Source organism: Balaenoptera acutorostrata, chromosome 5 (genome assembly GCF_949987535.1).
Source record: "Balaenoptera acutorostrata chromosome 5, mBalAcu1.1, whole genome shotgun sequence".
Taxonomy (NCBI): domain Eukaryota; kingdom Metazoa; phylum Chordata; class Mammalia; order Artiodactyla; family Balaenopteridae; genus Balaenoptera; species Balaenoptera acutorostrata.
Genome location: NC_080068.1, coordinates 121441687 through 121459156, shown reverse-complemented (window position 1 = coordinate 121459156; position 17470 = coordinate 121441687). Strand labels below are relative to the sequence as shown.

Genomic DNA, 17470 nt, shown 5'->3' with positions numbered 1-17470 from the left:
CAGATAATTAATGCAAATTAAAATTACATGTAAGTCTCTTGAGGCAACAAGTCCCTTTGTAACCTGAGAAAAGTTTGTTATGAATAATTTTCGTGCTCCTTCAATCAGTTTCTAAGGCACGGAGGATGACTTTTATTTGTGGCTACAAACTTAAATGTTTATAATTATAAGCGCTAATTTTATACTGTGCACAGTACATGTACTTTTAGATTTATACTAATAACCCATCTTACCAATCAATCCCCCTGTGGTAGTTATTTCTATTAAAGAACTGTACCTCCTCAAAGGTTTTTGGGCTGGGGGAGTTACTAAGGATGGAAGGATGCATAACCAGGAACAAATACAAAGCAGTGGTTCCTGAAAAGATAATAGAGGTTCAGAGATTAATTAAACAAAAACACAGTTTCCTAATATTAGCATTTCAAAGTCATTAATAAACTAAGTGTTTCAATGATCCAAACAGACACATATAAGTACTCCTTGAATTAAATTGAATAGATAACCAGCATCTTAAAAGAAGCAAATTCTAAAAAATGAGGACAATGTGATGTGAGAAAAGGCCTGTTGCAGGAACTGGGAGAACTGGCTTTTGACCTCAGTTCAGTCACTGACTTGGTCTGTGTCTTTGGCTTTTAGCTTCTTTGTCTTGACTTATTAGTGGAAAATCTCCTGCCTTGATTATTTCCTAGGCTTTCCTGAGGACAAAAAGACATATTGTATCTGAAGATATTTTGATATTAATAAAGTACCGTATAAATGAAAGCTATCATTATTTAATATGAGATGTTACATTATCAGATTAATACTTGGGTTTCCCTATAAAGTTCTTCCCGAGGCCTATGAAAGCTTATTAATTTGAGACAGAATTTAAACTTTTTAACCAGTTTAAGTTTGAATGCACTTACATACCTATAAAAAGTAGTGCCAAAATTGTTTAAATTGCTAAATTTGAAAAAAAATGGGTGCCCTTTGTCAGTGACATGACAAAATTTGCATTTTGGGGAAGAGAGTGGCACATCTCAGGTACTCATATCGATTTGTTAAAATAACTGCCAACAGCAATATTCTCTAACACAATGAATTGGAAGAGGCAGTGTTCCTAGATTATATCTGAGCCAAACAACGAATATTTTATCTACAATCACAGATAACCTACGATATACGAGGTAAAAATGTTCTTCACAAACTTGACTTAAAACAGTGCTTCTCAAACTTTAGCATGCCTCAGATTCACCTGGAGGCTATCAAAACAGAGAGCTGGGCTCTATCCCAGAGTTTCTGATTTAGCACACTTTAAGAATCACTGACTTGGAAGAAATATGGGACAAAATCTAAAACTTATTGGGAAAAAAAATGTTCCATTACTTGAAATCCATAGTAAAGCTTTCTAGAGCATGATCTTTATTTATTTATTTATTTAATAAATTTATTTATTTTTAAATTTTTGGCTGCGTTGGGTCTTCGTTGCTGTGCTCGGGCTTTCTTTAGTTGCCGCGAGCGGGGGCTACTCTTTCTCATCGTGGTGGCTTCTCTCTTGTTGCGGAGCACGGGCTCTAGGCGTGCGGGCTTCAGTAGTTGTGGCACGTGGGCTCTAGAGCGCAGGCTCAGTAGTTGTGGCGTACAGGCTTAGTTGCTCCGCAGCATGTGGGATCTTCCCAGACCAGGGATTGAACCCGTGTCCCCTGCATTGGCAGGCGGATTCTCAACCACTGGGCCACCAGGGAAGTCCTAGAGCATGATCTTTAGAGTCCGATAACTTCTAGGATCAAGAGTTTTATTTCCAGCACTTACCAGCTGTGTGAACTTGAACAAAAATATCTAACCTGAGTCTTAGTTTTCTTATCTGTGTAGTGGGGAAGAAAATACTTAGCTATCAGGGCTCCATGAGGGTCAAGTGAGATAATCTAAGTGAAAGTACCTAAATAGCTCCATATCTAAATATTAGTAAGGTATTTTTAAAAATAATTTTATTGAGATAGAGTTCAGTAATGCATTTTTTAAAAATTGAAAAGAATATAGTATTTGTAAAGACAGAAAGAATAGCTATTACAATGTGAAAAAAGAAAATAGATTAATTCCATTCTCAGATCAACTGATAACATTCTTTTCTGAATTTTATTTTTAAGAATTGTATTAAATCATGTTATTTGCTTTTAACAGCATGATGAGCATTAATAAGACAAACAAAAAATGAATACGATCTAATCATTTGCATAGTCAGTAAAAGGCATACTGTAATTTATCAGTGGTCAAAAAATTAAGTTGTGGTGTTTGAATTCTATCTTTATCTACTCATATTCATGGGTCTGAATAAACTGTCCTCTGTGTGTGTGTGTGTGTGTGTGTGTGTGTGTTTGTGTGTGTGTGTGTGTGTATCTCAACTGCATAATCATAGACACACATGTTCAAAAAAAGCTTCAGTTTTTATATTTTTGTTAGTTTCAACACTAAAAATATTTGAATATCCAGATGACTATACATCCGTGCAAAATTATTCAGAAAAATACTTTTGGCAAAACTAAAGATAAAAATGAAGCTAATTAATTTTTATGGAACTGATATAAGAAGATATGTTTGTCCATTTAAAAAATAATCTCATTGGGCTTCCCTGGTGGCACAGTGGTTGAGAATCTGCCTGCCAATGCAGGGCACACGGGTTCGAACCCTGGTCTGGGAGGATCCCACATGCCGCAGAGCAACTAGGCCCGTGAGCCACAATTACTGAGCCTGCGCGTCTGGAGCCTGTGCTCCGCAACAAGAGAGGCCGCGATAATGAGAGGCCCGCGCACCGCGATGAAGAGTGGCCCCCACTTGCCACAACTAGAGAAAGCCCTCGCACAGAAACGAAGACCCAACACAGCCATAAATAAACAAATAAAAATAAATAAAATAAACCCAAAGTTTAAAAAAAAATCTCATAAAATATCAATATATACAACAATATGGATGAATCTCAAAAGCAATATGCAAGTGAAAGAAGTCCAACACAGAAGATTACATATTTTATGATTCCATTTATGTGAAATTCTAGAAAAGGCAAAACTATAGTGGCGGAAAGTGGCTGTGGCTGAGGATTGGGGAGAAAAAGAAGACATGGAGATATGGAAAAGACTCTGACAAGTACAGGTTTCTGGTAACTGACTATACTGCTGAACTGAATGAATAAGCATTTTCAGAACTCTGATGGAAAACTGATGAATTCATAAAAGTGCTAACAAAAGATCAAGATGAAAAAAAATTAATTACATGGGACTGCGTGAACTGATAAGGATGATTATAATTTTTGTGACTTGCTGTTTGAATTAAAAAAAAAAAAATCCTACAAGGACTCAGAAGAAAAAGACATGGAGAAACTTTTTAGGGAGACAGAAGTGTTCTAAATCTTTAATGTTGTAGTGGTTATACCACTGTGTACAATTTCTAAAATTCATCAAACTGTGCATTTAAAATGGGTGAATTTTACTGTGTGTAAATTATACCTCTATAAAACTGGGAAAAAATTCAATTTCTATAAAAAGGAGATAAAAATCCCCTTCCAAAGGTAAATGTCATCTACAAATTGTAACATAAACATTTGGAAACCCAGATGAGTTAAAGATGACAAGTAATTCTGTCATCTAACTATGATATTAAAATGTCTGCACATCTAGCACAACACAAGAGGAAGCATATCCTGCAGGGCTTTCTGAGGCAAACTTGATCTTCCAAGCTTCAGAGAGATGTGATTGTTAATGACAAATCTATGTGATGACAGTGGGAGTTCGCTAAAGAGACTTTAAATGTCTTTCTAGTTGCTTCTTGACTTTAAATAGATAAGGACAAGTGAAATAAATAAGGATAAGAGAACTATTTGTCATATTTATTATTGTTTTCAGATTGATATTTGTAAATGGGACTAAGAGAAAACGAATAGGCTAAACTTACTGTGTGCATTACGTAGGATTCTCCCCAGTTATTTCTAGAGAAATGAGGAAAGGGAATGTATTCCCTTTAGGAAGGGTTGAAATGGCTGTTTTCGGTGAAGCTAGAAATGAAAAGCCCCAAATAATTTATCATGCAGGATACAGCTTGAATGTCCGGCATTTTAAAGCTTCCACCGGGCTTCATTTTAATACTGATTCTTACAGAGACAGGAAGTTTAAGGGAAAAAATTGCACACCAATTTAAGAAAAAGCGCCAAAGATTTCTCCTGGGTATGAATAAATATCTTTCTTAGCACAAAGTTTTGTTTACGTCTAGGAATTCTGCTTGTCAAACATCTTTTATAGACTTTTAGAAAATAGTCATTTCTGCAAGAAATAGTCTAGAAATAAACTATATCAGGAAGATGGCAGGAAGAGGCTAAATTTCCAGAAGAGTTAAAGGTACTTACATGTGTCCATCTTGACTTTTGATGAAATCCTGTCAGTCACTCTCCAAACATGTGATTAGTTTTGATTTTAGAAATGTTAATAACACCACTTTTCAATTAAGGTCTTTGGAAAAAACATAACTTTTGCCACCAAATTGACTGCTGGATATTCAAACTGTGTGACATCTATTTTCATCCTTTTTACTTTAAAAAACACATTATTGAGCTAAACAAAGATTACGTCGGAGAATAAAATGTTATTCATTCATCAGTATTTATAGGCAGTTTGAGAAGTCATTGTGACATGAATTCACTGTCTTCTCATCAGGATTTTTACACTGTTTGGTTAATTATAACATAAAAATTTCTCACCAGTTTTCTGGGGCCCTATTACCAAGAATTTTGGTAAGCGATCACAGGTTTTTTCTTTAGACCAAATGTCTCTGTGGCGTTTGTCATCGCAAGGATTCTAAACAGGAGAAGAAAATAGAGTTGTATTTTTGTGGGTGCCCATTGTGTGCTAGAGTTTTTCAACTTCTGTCCTTGAAAAGATATCCCAGGAAACAAGGCTATGTGTCTCCTTCTTTTAGTGAAAGTCTTGAAGTGGCATCATGGAAGATTTCAAATAACTCCTTTCCATACTGAAGTTGAGTGTCTACTGAGGAAGTGAGGGAGGGGAGACATTTCCATTATGGGAAAACAGCTTCATAGCACTGCAGGTTTAATATTTTTTCTGCTATTGGCAGTTCTATGTCTTAATTGTGGGTGAGTGGTTTAAGTTTTAAAATAATGAGCTTGTTGGGCAGAGACTGTGCTTGCGCTAACCTAAAAGAAGATACACTCTCAGCATTCAATAAGTAACTGAAATTTAAGGTGTCAGACTTTTATTCTAAGTAACTTTGAGCTTTCCTGCTATGCTTCAAAGGGAGATAGATCTGGCTGTAATAATATTTAAAGAGACAGCAGATTCCTTTCAGCTGCCTTCAAAGCTCAGTAAATGTATGTCTAAAACTATAACTTTACAGACTGTGATACTAAAAAGCACTAAATTTCAGTGAAAGGGTAAAATGAGGGTGAATTACTACCTTAGGGAATCTGCTTTTGGTCTGTAGTAGTTAAACCAAACCCACTGTGCAAGATGTATCTAGAACATCCTTAATTTTAACCTCTAAGTGCATATTACGTAAAGAATTAACGGCACCTTTTAATATTATTCAGGAATAGGCAAACAGGACAACACTCTATTTCTATTCAATTACCACTATAGATACGTGCAGTTAAATAAACCTTCTGCTTATTTAGCATAAGCAACAGATTTTAAGATTAAGGGTATTCTTTTTGGCTGTTGGTCTAGAAAAAAACGTGGTTTCACCTGAAATAATACGATTTCAGTTTAAAAATAAGGTGTTAAATTAGCAGGAAAGTTTCATGTCTTTCCAGTGGCTAACACCTGGTGATGTTCTGTAGTGGTTAACGTAAAAAGATGGGTGTTTTAAAATCTTAACTGCAAAATAATATGCAGTGATAATTTTATAACCACCAACATTAACCTACTAAAATGTGTAGTTACGTTTCTTCTTGGGGTTATCTGTTTGTGCCCAGGAGGTAATTAGCTCAAGTTCAGAGCTAAATGAATAGAATATAAGTGCAGAGCTTACTGTAACTTCAATCTGTGAAATTTACTGAATTCTGCTTCTGAAGATCATTATTATTGTACCATCAGCTCTGTCAGTAACTCTCATTTAGAACATTGATTCAGAGCACAGTGGCCTGGAATTCTTTCCCACTCTGTCACATAGCAGCTGTATGACCTTGCTTAAGTGTCTCAGCCTTTCTGTGCCCCAGTTTCTTCATCTGTAAAATGCCGATAATAAATACCTACCTCAAAGGGTAGTTGTGAGGATTAAATGAATGAACATATGTAAAGAACCCAGTTAGACATGTAATAAGCACTATGTAGTTGTTTGCTAAAGATTATTACTTTCCCCAGATCATGGTGTGGGGAATCTAAGCTCAAAGTATGTTTTTGCAATTCTAGACACATGAGAGTGTAAGCTTTGAAATCTGGGTCATGCCTGGAACAGTTTGAATATGCCATGTTTATGTGACATTTTCTCTTAAGAAGCTCAGTGATTTTGCCACTAAACACTTTCCTCATGTCCAAAGTAATTCCCGATAATACTTTTGAAAGCTGACTATATTCTGCAGCTGCTGGTGTACCTCGTGGTTCAGAAGCAGATGTCAGTTCTGAACTCTTCTCACCTACCTCTGTAATGTCATTTAGTCATGAGAGGTGATGTGCTCAAGGCTGACCAGCTGGCTACCTGTCTAACACACGCCTAAACCATCTTCTGCTCTTTCAGCCTATTGCAATCTGCAAATTGATCCCTCACTCCTGATTAAAAACATTATATCCACTGAACCTCTCACTGAGCTTTCAGAATTCCATAGTTTCTAATGGGCACAGGAACAGAGAATATGGCCCACTATGAAGTTTCTCAAATCTACTAACACACAAAATGTACGTTATGTTTTCCCCAGGATGCCTTCACTTTTCAGATTTGGATTACCTCATAAAACTCCAAGATATGTTTGTGGGATTCATTAATAATACTAATCATTGACCCAATCTTACCTGCCAGAGAGGGTCTTTTTGATCAGGAAAGAGCTCAAAATATTTATGAGCCAGCTGCACTGGAGGCAGAGTCTGAAGTCGCAAGTTGGTCCAGCTCTGCACGAAGTTGGCTAGATTGACAAATGTATATAATCCCAGTCGGTCATTCCCATAGTTAGACAAATGGGTCATGAAAATGCTGATCTGAAAAAGGCAAATGAACTTCAGTGTAAACACAAGTTATTTTAACCCTAGGGGGCAGTGCAATCACAGCAATGCTAGTTTTTCTTAAGAAGTCTTTGCACAGGGTTTCAGTTCATGAAACGTTTTTGAATTTTGGACATATCTCAAATACTCTAACTATATTAATGCACTCTGGAGGATGTGTTATTAGCAAGACTTGGTGAGCATTTTTTCCCTAAGGTTTTAATGTATTTCATAACAAAAAATGAGTCCAACTGCCACAGACCCACGTTGGTGCAATTCGACTGATGCTGAATAACACATCCTAGATGTTCACACATAGTGGCTTCATGATATGTGAACTATTCATAATTTGAGGCAGCAGGAGGTTGAGATTTTGTAATTTCAATCAACTTAATCTGATTTGTAACATAGTATGTAGAATTAATGGATATAAATAATCAATGAATTGTGATTATTAGCATTAACTGAATATCCTCTGATTTGTATTTATTAGAGGCCATAATGACAAAAGACTAGTGAATGAATTTTTACTAAAAGAACTATCAACTATTTTCCATCAATGACACTCTGAAACCCTTTTCCATATTTATTGAGTCTACTATTTCCAATATTAAATACCTCCTTTAAGAAAAGTTTTCAGTGCTTGGCTAGATAAACTATTCCTATGGAAGCAGGTGTCCTAGATTGAATCCATGCATTGAAAAAAAAATTATAGCAAACATGGGGATCTTTTTATAATAAAATAAATTTGAATTCTTTAGGTTTAATTAAATTGGTCAGGAATGTACAATGGGCATTTTTAAAGCTACTGCTTAAAGTGAATGCAAATAGCTTTTGTTGGTTAGTGTTGACAAATGGAAATAATTCTGCATGAGATTTTCAAAGGCAATGAAAACCACTGTGGCATTTATGCTGCTATAAAGAGATCATAAAAGTAATTCATGGGATAATAGTATGCTCCTAAAATATATAACGTCATATGAATGAATAGTAATAATGGTTATTATAATCATCATAATAATGAATATAATAGGTTCATTCATTAAGAGACTGGCTGAGAGAAGTATTTAAGAAAATTTATTGAGGTTAAGTGGCAGAGATGAGAAAGTTTTGATATGAAGAATCAGAAAAAATATAATTACTTACAACTATGAGTAAAAGGAAGCAGTAATATCCTATATTATATAGAACAAATCACAGACTTTAACATGAAAAGCTTCAAGTGTGATCAAGAATATTTAATCGTGTTTCTGTTCACTCTGTCTGAATATATTTTAAATCTTAGAACTTTCACAGACAAAATACTTTAAGGGTGATTTTAAATAGCTACCAGCAGACTGATACAGTCATGGAATTGATAAGTAAGACTTTTACCATTTGGGGTATTTGTGAAAAATGAGACTTTTAAAACCTAACCTTCTGGTTATTTTTTATAGTAGCTTCAATTGTTTGACCTTTCTCACCCCCTCGTTCGTTTCCTCCAAAATTTATCAAAACAGTAGTCTATTGAGAGATTTAAGAAAATCATACTTAAATGTGGAAGTTCTTTCCTGATAACCGTTCGAAGCAGTCTTTCATCATTTGTTTAATATGCTACATTTTTCAGTGTGGCCCAATAACAATGGCAAAATGATATTTCAAGTGCCTTTCTATTAAATTTTTTCATACAATATAAAAAAAATATGTTAACCTAGTTAGCCACTAATTCAAATTTATCGCTTTATTTTTCTGAAAGATTTATCAAAAAATCTGTGTCTATATTTCACTTTAATATCTGCATTGGACAGAAAATGAAAAACTTAGAGATACTGTTTGACTTTCTGATACTAATACATTTGACCTCCCTTTGAATTTACTTTTCAACCTTGGAAAGCATTTTATGCTGTGACATTTAAAGCAGAGTGCCACTTTTTTACTTGTATGAGTGTAGAAAGTAAAAAATGCTTCTCTCTCTGGTAAAAACAGAAGTGACCCAAAGTGAGTATGAGCTGGTTGATGACATTGCTTTTGCTGAGACTGAACCTGATTGGCAAGAATTAAGGTAATACTTATAAGGTGTTGAAATTAATCCTGTAAAAGAAAAGCTACTTAACCTCCGACCAGGGAAACTTTCCTAGGTTTTCAATTCTATTTTTGTATATCAACTTTAACATAATACAAAGTGTACCATAAGCAAAAGGACTGCTTCAAAGTGATGGTTTTGTAATGCACATCACCTCATGACACTTTTAGGCTTTGGACTCAAGCCTGGGATTTGTTTTGTGCTCCTAAAGAAATACAAGGCCATAAAAGGAATATATAATTGGTCAGGACATAAAACACTTCAATTTCTTTTAAAACTTTTATTGGGGGGTGAATCACAATAGTCTCTCTACACATGGAACATTGTACATATCTTTTGCTGAATATGTCACCTCTCCAAGTTTTCTTATTATTTTTGTTAGGAAGGTATGCACAGCAAGCAACAGCACAGGTGGGAACAGATATATAAGGAGAAGGTTTTGGTCAAAAATTAGCTTGCTTTCCAAATAGTATTTCTTCTTCTGTTCTGATCTGTGACAACTATAGTGTCACCTTACTTCTTGGCAGTTCCTCACCTGACAACAATGTCTGCATGGAATAGAGAGAAACAAAGAAGCAGCTTGACAAGGTTGCCATTTCAGGGAAAGTAGATATTAGTCGTTTCCTAAAGAAGATGCCTTTATAATTTTAAGAGTGTTTCAGAACTAAGGGGTTTTGTTTTGTTTAAAAAAAAAAGGATTGAATGTGTCAAAATAAGTTATCTTTACTATACATGCAGAATCCAATGAGAAGGAAAATGTCAAAAGAAGTTACAGTTGCATTTCTATAACAGTTTTTTGCTGTAAGCAAACCGCAAGCAATTCTCCTTGTTACGCAAAAGACTAAGCCGCCGCTTAAAACTCAAATCATTGGAAACTGCCAAAGACGTAAAGTTTATCTGATTAACGGCTGAAAAAAATTCTAGCCCGATAAACATAGATTTGTATTACAAGATACTTATCTATGATTTTTTTTCTATAAAAGGCAAATGGTAAATGCCAAATATCATATATACTGGCATTTATGAGAAAGGAAACAGATACGAGTTGTAAAAGTATGGCTAAGAGAAAGATGTGGGAAGCTTTAGCTATACTTTCCAGCCTTTGATAAGTTCCAGGTATTGGAGATGGAAAAATCACTACCAAGAAGAATAAGGAGCAAAACATGGGTCCTGGTGCAAAAGCAGTTGACAATGCAGTAATTATTCTGTTTGTTTTGAGAAGGTCAGGGGGGAGGGGAGAGGAAGTTAGGGTGTAAAAAATGTATGTCACTTATAATATTTACTATAAACTATGCCATTTTTGACCATGCTGCTTAGTTAAAATCCACAAACATTTTTCTTATCCTATTTGCCAGATGCTCCGATTGGTTCTGGAGGGGTGCAATATAAATACGATGCTCATTCTTTTTAAGTCTTTTTTGTGAAAAAATTTAGAATTCAAAAGACACAAAAGAGTTTACAGTGAAAAAACTTTTTCCTCCTACCTCTGTCCTTTAGCCAACCAGTTTTGTTTTGTTTTGTTTTGTTTGGTATCCTTCTGGGTGACCAAAGGTTCAAAAGCCTTAGCATATATACAAATCACCTAGGAAGTTTATAAAAGTTCAGATCACCAGGTCTTACACTCAGAGATTCTGATTTTCTAGGTCTGGAGGGTGGCCTGGTACCTGCATTTTAGAGAATCATCCCTAGTTGTCCAGATGCAGGTGCCATTGGAATATGATTTGAGGAAAACTGGCCAGACCCATTGTTTATTCCCATAGAAAAGATTTTGTTCACCAAAAGCCATCAGCTTTTCTGTAGTGATCCTTTTGAATACATTTTAAAAAAAGAACATGTCAAGTTTATGAATATTTTGATGTTCTAGGCTTAGAGCTAACCATGGCACAAAGAACAATTTGGTAAGTGCCCTTGGCTATGCCTTTGGAGGGCTTCTGCACTGCTGACATACGTGTGGAGACACGTAGAAGATTGCCAAAGAGAGAACTGGTCCGTATAGACATGCACAGTTGGTTCCTAAATCCCCTTCAATCCTGTGTTGTTGTTGTTGTTTTTTTACCAAAGCAAAATTCTTCTCTGTTTCCTCATGTACCTTTCAGATACATATTGTCTTATAACTTCTCTACTTAATAGGCTGCTTTTCATGTTCATTTTTACTTTATTTCATAGCATTTAAAATATTGTCTGGAAGAGGACAAGCATACTGTAATTAACTTCTTTAGGGGAAAAAATAAGGCAAACAGTTTATTTTTATGGGGTAGTGATCCAACTGTGGAAGTTTTATTACCATGAAAAATATATGAGTTTTGGGGCTTCCCTGGTGGCGCAGTGGTTGAGAATCTGCCTGCTAATGCAGGGGACACGGGTTCGAGCCCTGGCCTGGGAAGATCCCACATGCCACGGAGCAGCTGGGCCCGTGAGCCACAATTGCTGAGCCTGCGCGTCTGGAGCCTGTGCCCCGCGACGGGAGGGGCCGCGATAGAGAAAGGCCCGCGCACCGCGATGAAGAGCGGTCCCCGCTTGCCGCAACTGGAGAAAGCCCTCGCACGAACCGAAGACCCAACACAGCCAAAAATAAATAAATAAATAAATAAATAAATAAATAAATAAATAAATAAATAAGAAAATCCTTAAAAAATATATATATATATATATGAGTTTCACCACTGTCAAGATGGTACTTCATTACATGAGTTTGTCTCTTTCTGGAAAATAAGCTAAAAATTCTGAGGAGAAGACTCTTCTAATGAGGCGTTGGGCCTGAACCTCCAATTCTATAATTTCCCAGTTCAAGCCATCTAATAGTTCCTCACTGCTTTGTGAATTAAGTAGACTTCAGGATGTCATCCTAAATTACACCATGATCTCAGGTTACCCTTCCAATCTTATCTGTGCTCCGGGTACCAGTCAGTTGCTTTGCTTACTGCTCCCCAGTGTTCCCTAGACTCACCTACCTCCACGCTTTGTTTATGCAGTTTCTTCTCTCTAGAATACACTGCCTCACTTTTCTAGTTCTGTCTGTCCTAGGTAGCCACAGGGTCACATCTAGCTACCTTTTCGGATCTTTCTAGGCAAAAGCAGTCTTTAAAAAATTTGAGCGCCAGAGCATTACAGTTTAGTCTTTCTGACATTTTCTTACTCTGACTTGTATTATGCTTTTAAAAAGTTGTTTTATTTGTGTCTAGATTGTAAGTTCCTTGGGGGCTGTCATGGGGCCTTTTTCAACTTTATTCTCTGAGCTGCCTGTGATACATAGTATGTGCCTTGAGTTGGCACCAATAATCTTGCTTAAAAAGTTGGGAAATCTAGGGTCAGTTGTTTTTACAGTGCCATTCATTCTGGTAATCCTTTAGCACCATTCAAATTGTGAGCCTCCTCAATGATTTATTCTTGTCTCTTACAACTTTGTCCCCGTTTGCTCTACTCTTTCCGCGGAACTCTGCCCTCCCAGTCTCCATTTATTTTTTTTTTTTACCACCCATTTCCTTCTGTTTCCTGTGAAACTTCCTTCCTTTGTAAATAAACGATATCTTTAGGACTTTAACTTTGACCTGCATGGTGGTTAAGAAAGTGGGCTCTGCCACATACTGAATTAACAAGTTATTTAAACTCTCAGTACTTTAATTTACTTAATTAAAAGGAAAAAAAGAGGTAGAATAATAGTAACTACCTCGCACGGTTGTTCTGATGATTAAATGTAATAAAACAAAACATTTGAAGCACTGCTTGACACACAGTAATTGCTTAATAAATATTGCTTTTGTTGTTATATTACTATGGTTTTGCAGGAACATCATTTCTCATTTATAGCTTCCTTCCAGCAGCTCATCAACCTTATCTATACCTCTAGTCTCTTAATCCCTTCACTTTTTTCTGCATCTGTCAATGTTCATCTGATCACTTCCTCCACTAGGCAAGCTAGGGTCAATAATTTGAACTTCTCTCTCGCTATCACCCTCAGATTCCCAACCTTCTTTTTGCTTTCAATGCTCTGCAGGTCTGAGACTTTGGATTAATTTTCCATTCAATTTCTTCACAGCCACATATGAACTTTTCAGCACAGCTAGAGAAAAAAATATACAACGGGAGCTATTCAGGTCACGTAAGCACAGGGTCCCCAATTTCAGTGGAATCCTCCATACTACTGGCTATTCTTTTTATTCATTCTTTATCTCCTTGCTCTTCAGTTTCCTTCAGCAGCTATTTCAAACTCTCATTCTTCTCTGAGGCCTTTTGCTCAGTCTCCACTCTCTCTAATCTCCCTAGTTTGTCCCCATGATTAATGGGGAGTAACGGTCATGAGGCAGGAACTCTTTCAACTTCCTACCCCTCTCTTTCCTACCCCTCTCTTTCTACCCCTATCTCCATAGATATTTGTCTTCTAAAAATTCCTCCTGACACCTTCAGTGTCAGGCAGAGGTGTTCCATTTTGTTTTCAAGACTAATATATCTCCAAGTGCTTTTTATCCCATCTACTTTCAACTCCCAAGAGATCTCATTCTATCACTTATTCCTGTGTTTTCCTCTATTTTTAATCCTCTCTACTGGTCCTTCCCTAATGCCTGAAAACATGCTTGAGTCTCTCTCATCTTAGGCTCTCGAGTTTTTTTCTTTTCTAGACACTGTCCTTCCCAACCAAGGTCTTCAAAGGAGCAGCATATATGTGCTGTCTTTACTCCTCATTTCCATTCACTTTTTAGTCCTTTGTAATCTGGCTTTTGTTCCCACCATTCCATTGAAAATGCCTTGTCAAAGGGGAGCAACTACAAATATAACATCTGCAATCTTAAAAATCATTGTGTAACTCATACATTAAACACTTCAGATTCATGGGATATAATCATTAAAGTAACCCATCGCTTTTTTTGCACTGTCCCTTTAACGTTTATTCAGTGTGGGCGGTTCTCCCCTTATCCCTGGATGAAGGCTAGGGAAGGCAGCATGGCCTCCCTAGTTTCTTCAGTGAACAGAGCGCTCTCATGCAGCTTTAAGTTGCTAACACAGTCTTGATTTAGTAGTTTAAATCTCCTGGTCCAGAAAATAAAACTCCCAACTTGTTGCAATATTAAATCTTCTCCTGTCTCTAAGCTGCGACCTGGTATAGGAGAGAATCTGCAAGAGAGGCTGGGAAGAGAGCCTGATTGATTCTTCTCCAGTGGGTGATTTCATTCTTCACCTTGCTGGCTGAGGCTTCGGATCCCTTAGTGTTTGGGACGTGGAGATGAAGGAGGGAGAGGGAGACAGGGATTATTACGTGATTGATAATGTGTCAAAAGATGGCATATGTGTAAAGCCATTTGAGATCTTTGGAGATACTCCTCCTAGCCCCCAGCAATGCAATTTCCTTTACAAGGCTAGTGCCTCCCTCAGTTCCTTGTCAGGAGCCCTTTTAAAAAGATTCCCAGGTAACATTCCTACTAAGAATTCTACATCTGGGCCCTGAGATTTAGGGGCCTTTGATCTGACTTTGGAAAAGAGGGCACATACTCTTAGATGTGGCTCGCTCCTCTTTTGACAAAGACCATTTCAGCCAATCTCTCTCTCATGCTTTAGTTTTATGAGTCATGAGGCAGACACCAGCCCAGTATGTCCCTCTTCTGGGAACACATACCAAGAGCTCTCTGACTGTTCTGGTGACCCTCACGCCAGAGCTGAGATGAGCAGCGGGGCAGTCCTTCACCCCCTGCTCTCCTCTGGGTAGAAAGTGGTGGGGATCATGCTCACTGCACAGCCCAACTCTCTCCAAAAATCCTCCTCACAAATTCTCCTTATTTCCAGAAACTTTGATCATTTTATCTGGGACGTGGGTGAGACATTTGAAATTTTTTTCACGGTGGTCTCACTCACAGCTCACTTTGTTGCTAATATCTTCCATATTTTTGTGCTGTTACAACTGTTTTATGCTAAAAATCATTTTCATTAATTTTATCACCTTGCCCAATGGAAGTAAAAAAAAATGTCACTTTCATTTTTAAGACTTAAATTCATCGAGTGCCGTTTTTCTACCTGGCTTGTGCCTGAGTCATCATTTAAGAATCTCAAAGGAAAGCTCAATTGCAGAATAATTTGGCAAGGGACCCTTAACATTTTGAATGTGGGATCTGATGGGCTTTACAGGAGACCTGGAAGGGTAAATCAATTGCTCTCAATTAGGGACAGGTTTCAAAGGTACAGCGATGAGGTCAATGTAATTTAAAGCAATTTAGCTTGGAACATTTGTCTTTTTTATAACATTTATGTCTCTCACTTAATTTTTCTGGCTATACATTCAGAACTGCAAGTTCAGCCCTTTTATTACAAGCTAATGATTTAACATTTCTTTTGGGTGCCAGAGGAAGTAATTCTATTGGTTTAATGCATTGCCATTACTTCAGCTGCTGAACAAATGTTTACACGCACAAGAGTGCTTACAGCTCTCAGACCACCAATTTTCAGTGAATTTTGCATTGTGTATCTTGGGTGTGCTGTTCTGATATTGTCTCTGCATTACTCTGAAAGACTCTGTTGCAGTTACTTAGAGACTAGACAACAGCTGTTCTTGTTCTATTAGACTTACAAAGTGACAGGATAATGAATAGTTACAGCTTATGATAGATTTAAAAATGATTAATTAAGAGAAATCCTTATTTAAGCAGCAACGTAGTACAAAGGTTATATTCAATTTTGCAATGAAAACCTTTTTTTTTTTTTTCCTAGTGGAAAACACTTTGTTTCTTAGTTTTAAAGCACTGCCTCCACAGCATAATGAAGATGTAGAGAGGAGATGAAATTAAACCTCCCTTAAGGTGTTTAATTTAACGGAAAAAAACCTGACAATTAAAAAAAAAATCCTTCAAGTTAATGGACCCACATGAAAATCTGATTTTGGCTCATATGTGAACGAATTGCATTTAGGTAATCACAAACATCATCTTCATCATCAGGAGGTTTCAATTAGCTGTTTGCTCATAAAGCTGAATTCACCCTGGGGGCAAAAATAACCATGCCAAAGAAGTATGTTTATTTTGTAGAGAAAAGCTAGTTGTTTTTTTTTTTTAAAGATTAATTTTTATTTATTTTTGGCTGCATTGGGTCTTCGTTGCTGCACACGGGCTTTCTCTAGTCGTGGTGAGCAGGGGCTACTCTTTGTTGCGGTGCGCGGGCTTCTCCTTGCAGTGGCTTCTCTTGTTGCGGAGCACGGGCTCTAGGCGCGCGGGCTTCAGTAGTTGTGGCACAAGGGCTCATTAGTTGTGGCTCGCGGGCTCTAGAGCGCATACTCAGTAGCTGTGGCGCACGGGCTTAGTTGCTCCGCGGCATGTGGGATCTTCCTGGACCAGGGCTCGAACCCGTGTTCCCTGCATTGGCAGGCAGATTCTTATCCACTGCGCCACCAGGAAAGTCCCCAAAAGCTAGGTTTTTAAAAGCTAGGAACTAATTGTTGTCAAGTTTCTGAATATTCAAAAACATAAAAAATTTTCTTTTTAATTATTTATTTTAAGGCAGGCCCTCTAATAAAGTGATTTGTAAAATGCAGACAGATTTTGGGAGCATCTATTTTGTACAGAAATTTATGTAGACAGTGAGGACTCAGAGGACAAGAAAGAACAATACTAAAGAATAAACACTCACCAGGTATTAACCGAGTCACTGAGGTCTCTCTATACCTTCAGTGAGAGGAAAAATACCAGGGCTTGCTTGACTGGGCCTACACAGGCCACAGCTTACTATTTTGACTAAAAAAAAGACATTTTAAGAGTAAAATGTTTGGCATAAGATAGCAGAAGTGAAGTAGTTCTTTCAGGGCTTTGAAGGAGACCAACCCAGATATAAGAGTCAGCTAAGGTGCCGAATGAAACTTAATTAAAAGCAAGATAACTAGAAGGGCGTTTCTGAAGAGATGGGTAAAGAGAAGAAATAGAAAGGATTCCAAACCCTTATGAGTCAGCACAGCTAGAGGCCGCCTACTGCCAAAGCTGCTGGCAGGTGGAGGGCCTCTTTCAACTGTAGTGAGAACAATACCATGACAGAGGTTTTCTAAAAGGTGATAAGGTCATAAAAGATTGTAACTAAACCAAGTATCTATTTAAAAGAAAATTGTTTTAGGAACCCCACATCTAGTCTATAATTTCTTATTATTGCTTTAAGCTGTAAGTCCTTTAAAATAACTTATTTATAGATACAAATCTGTAAGTAAGACTGTTATGTAATGAGGAGTTACATTTTCTAAAAGTGAATTATCTGAGGAATTAGGTAAATCAGC

The 17470-nt window shown here is 37.0% G+C and overlaps 1 protein-coding gene across 2 annotated transcripts in view; it reads right to left on the bottom strand.

The window, feature by feature from the left end:
- NDST3 (N-deacetylase and N-sulfotransferase 3) overlaps positions 1-17470 on the bottom strand; it is a 165727-nt gene that overhangs the window by 26996 nt on the left and 121261 nt on the right. For both annotated transcript variants that reach the window (XM_057547465.1, XM_007172425.2), the window contains exons 7-9: positions 6987-7169; positions 4724-4820; positions 234-357 (exon numbers count right to left, since the gene is read on the bottom strand). In XM_057547465.1, coding sequence (XP_057403448.1) covers positions 234-357; positions 4724-4820; positions 6987-7169 — 404 coding nt within the window. The remainder of the gene's footprint in view (positions 1-233; positions 358-4723; positions 4821-6986; positions 7170-17470) is intronic.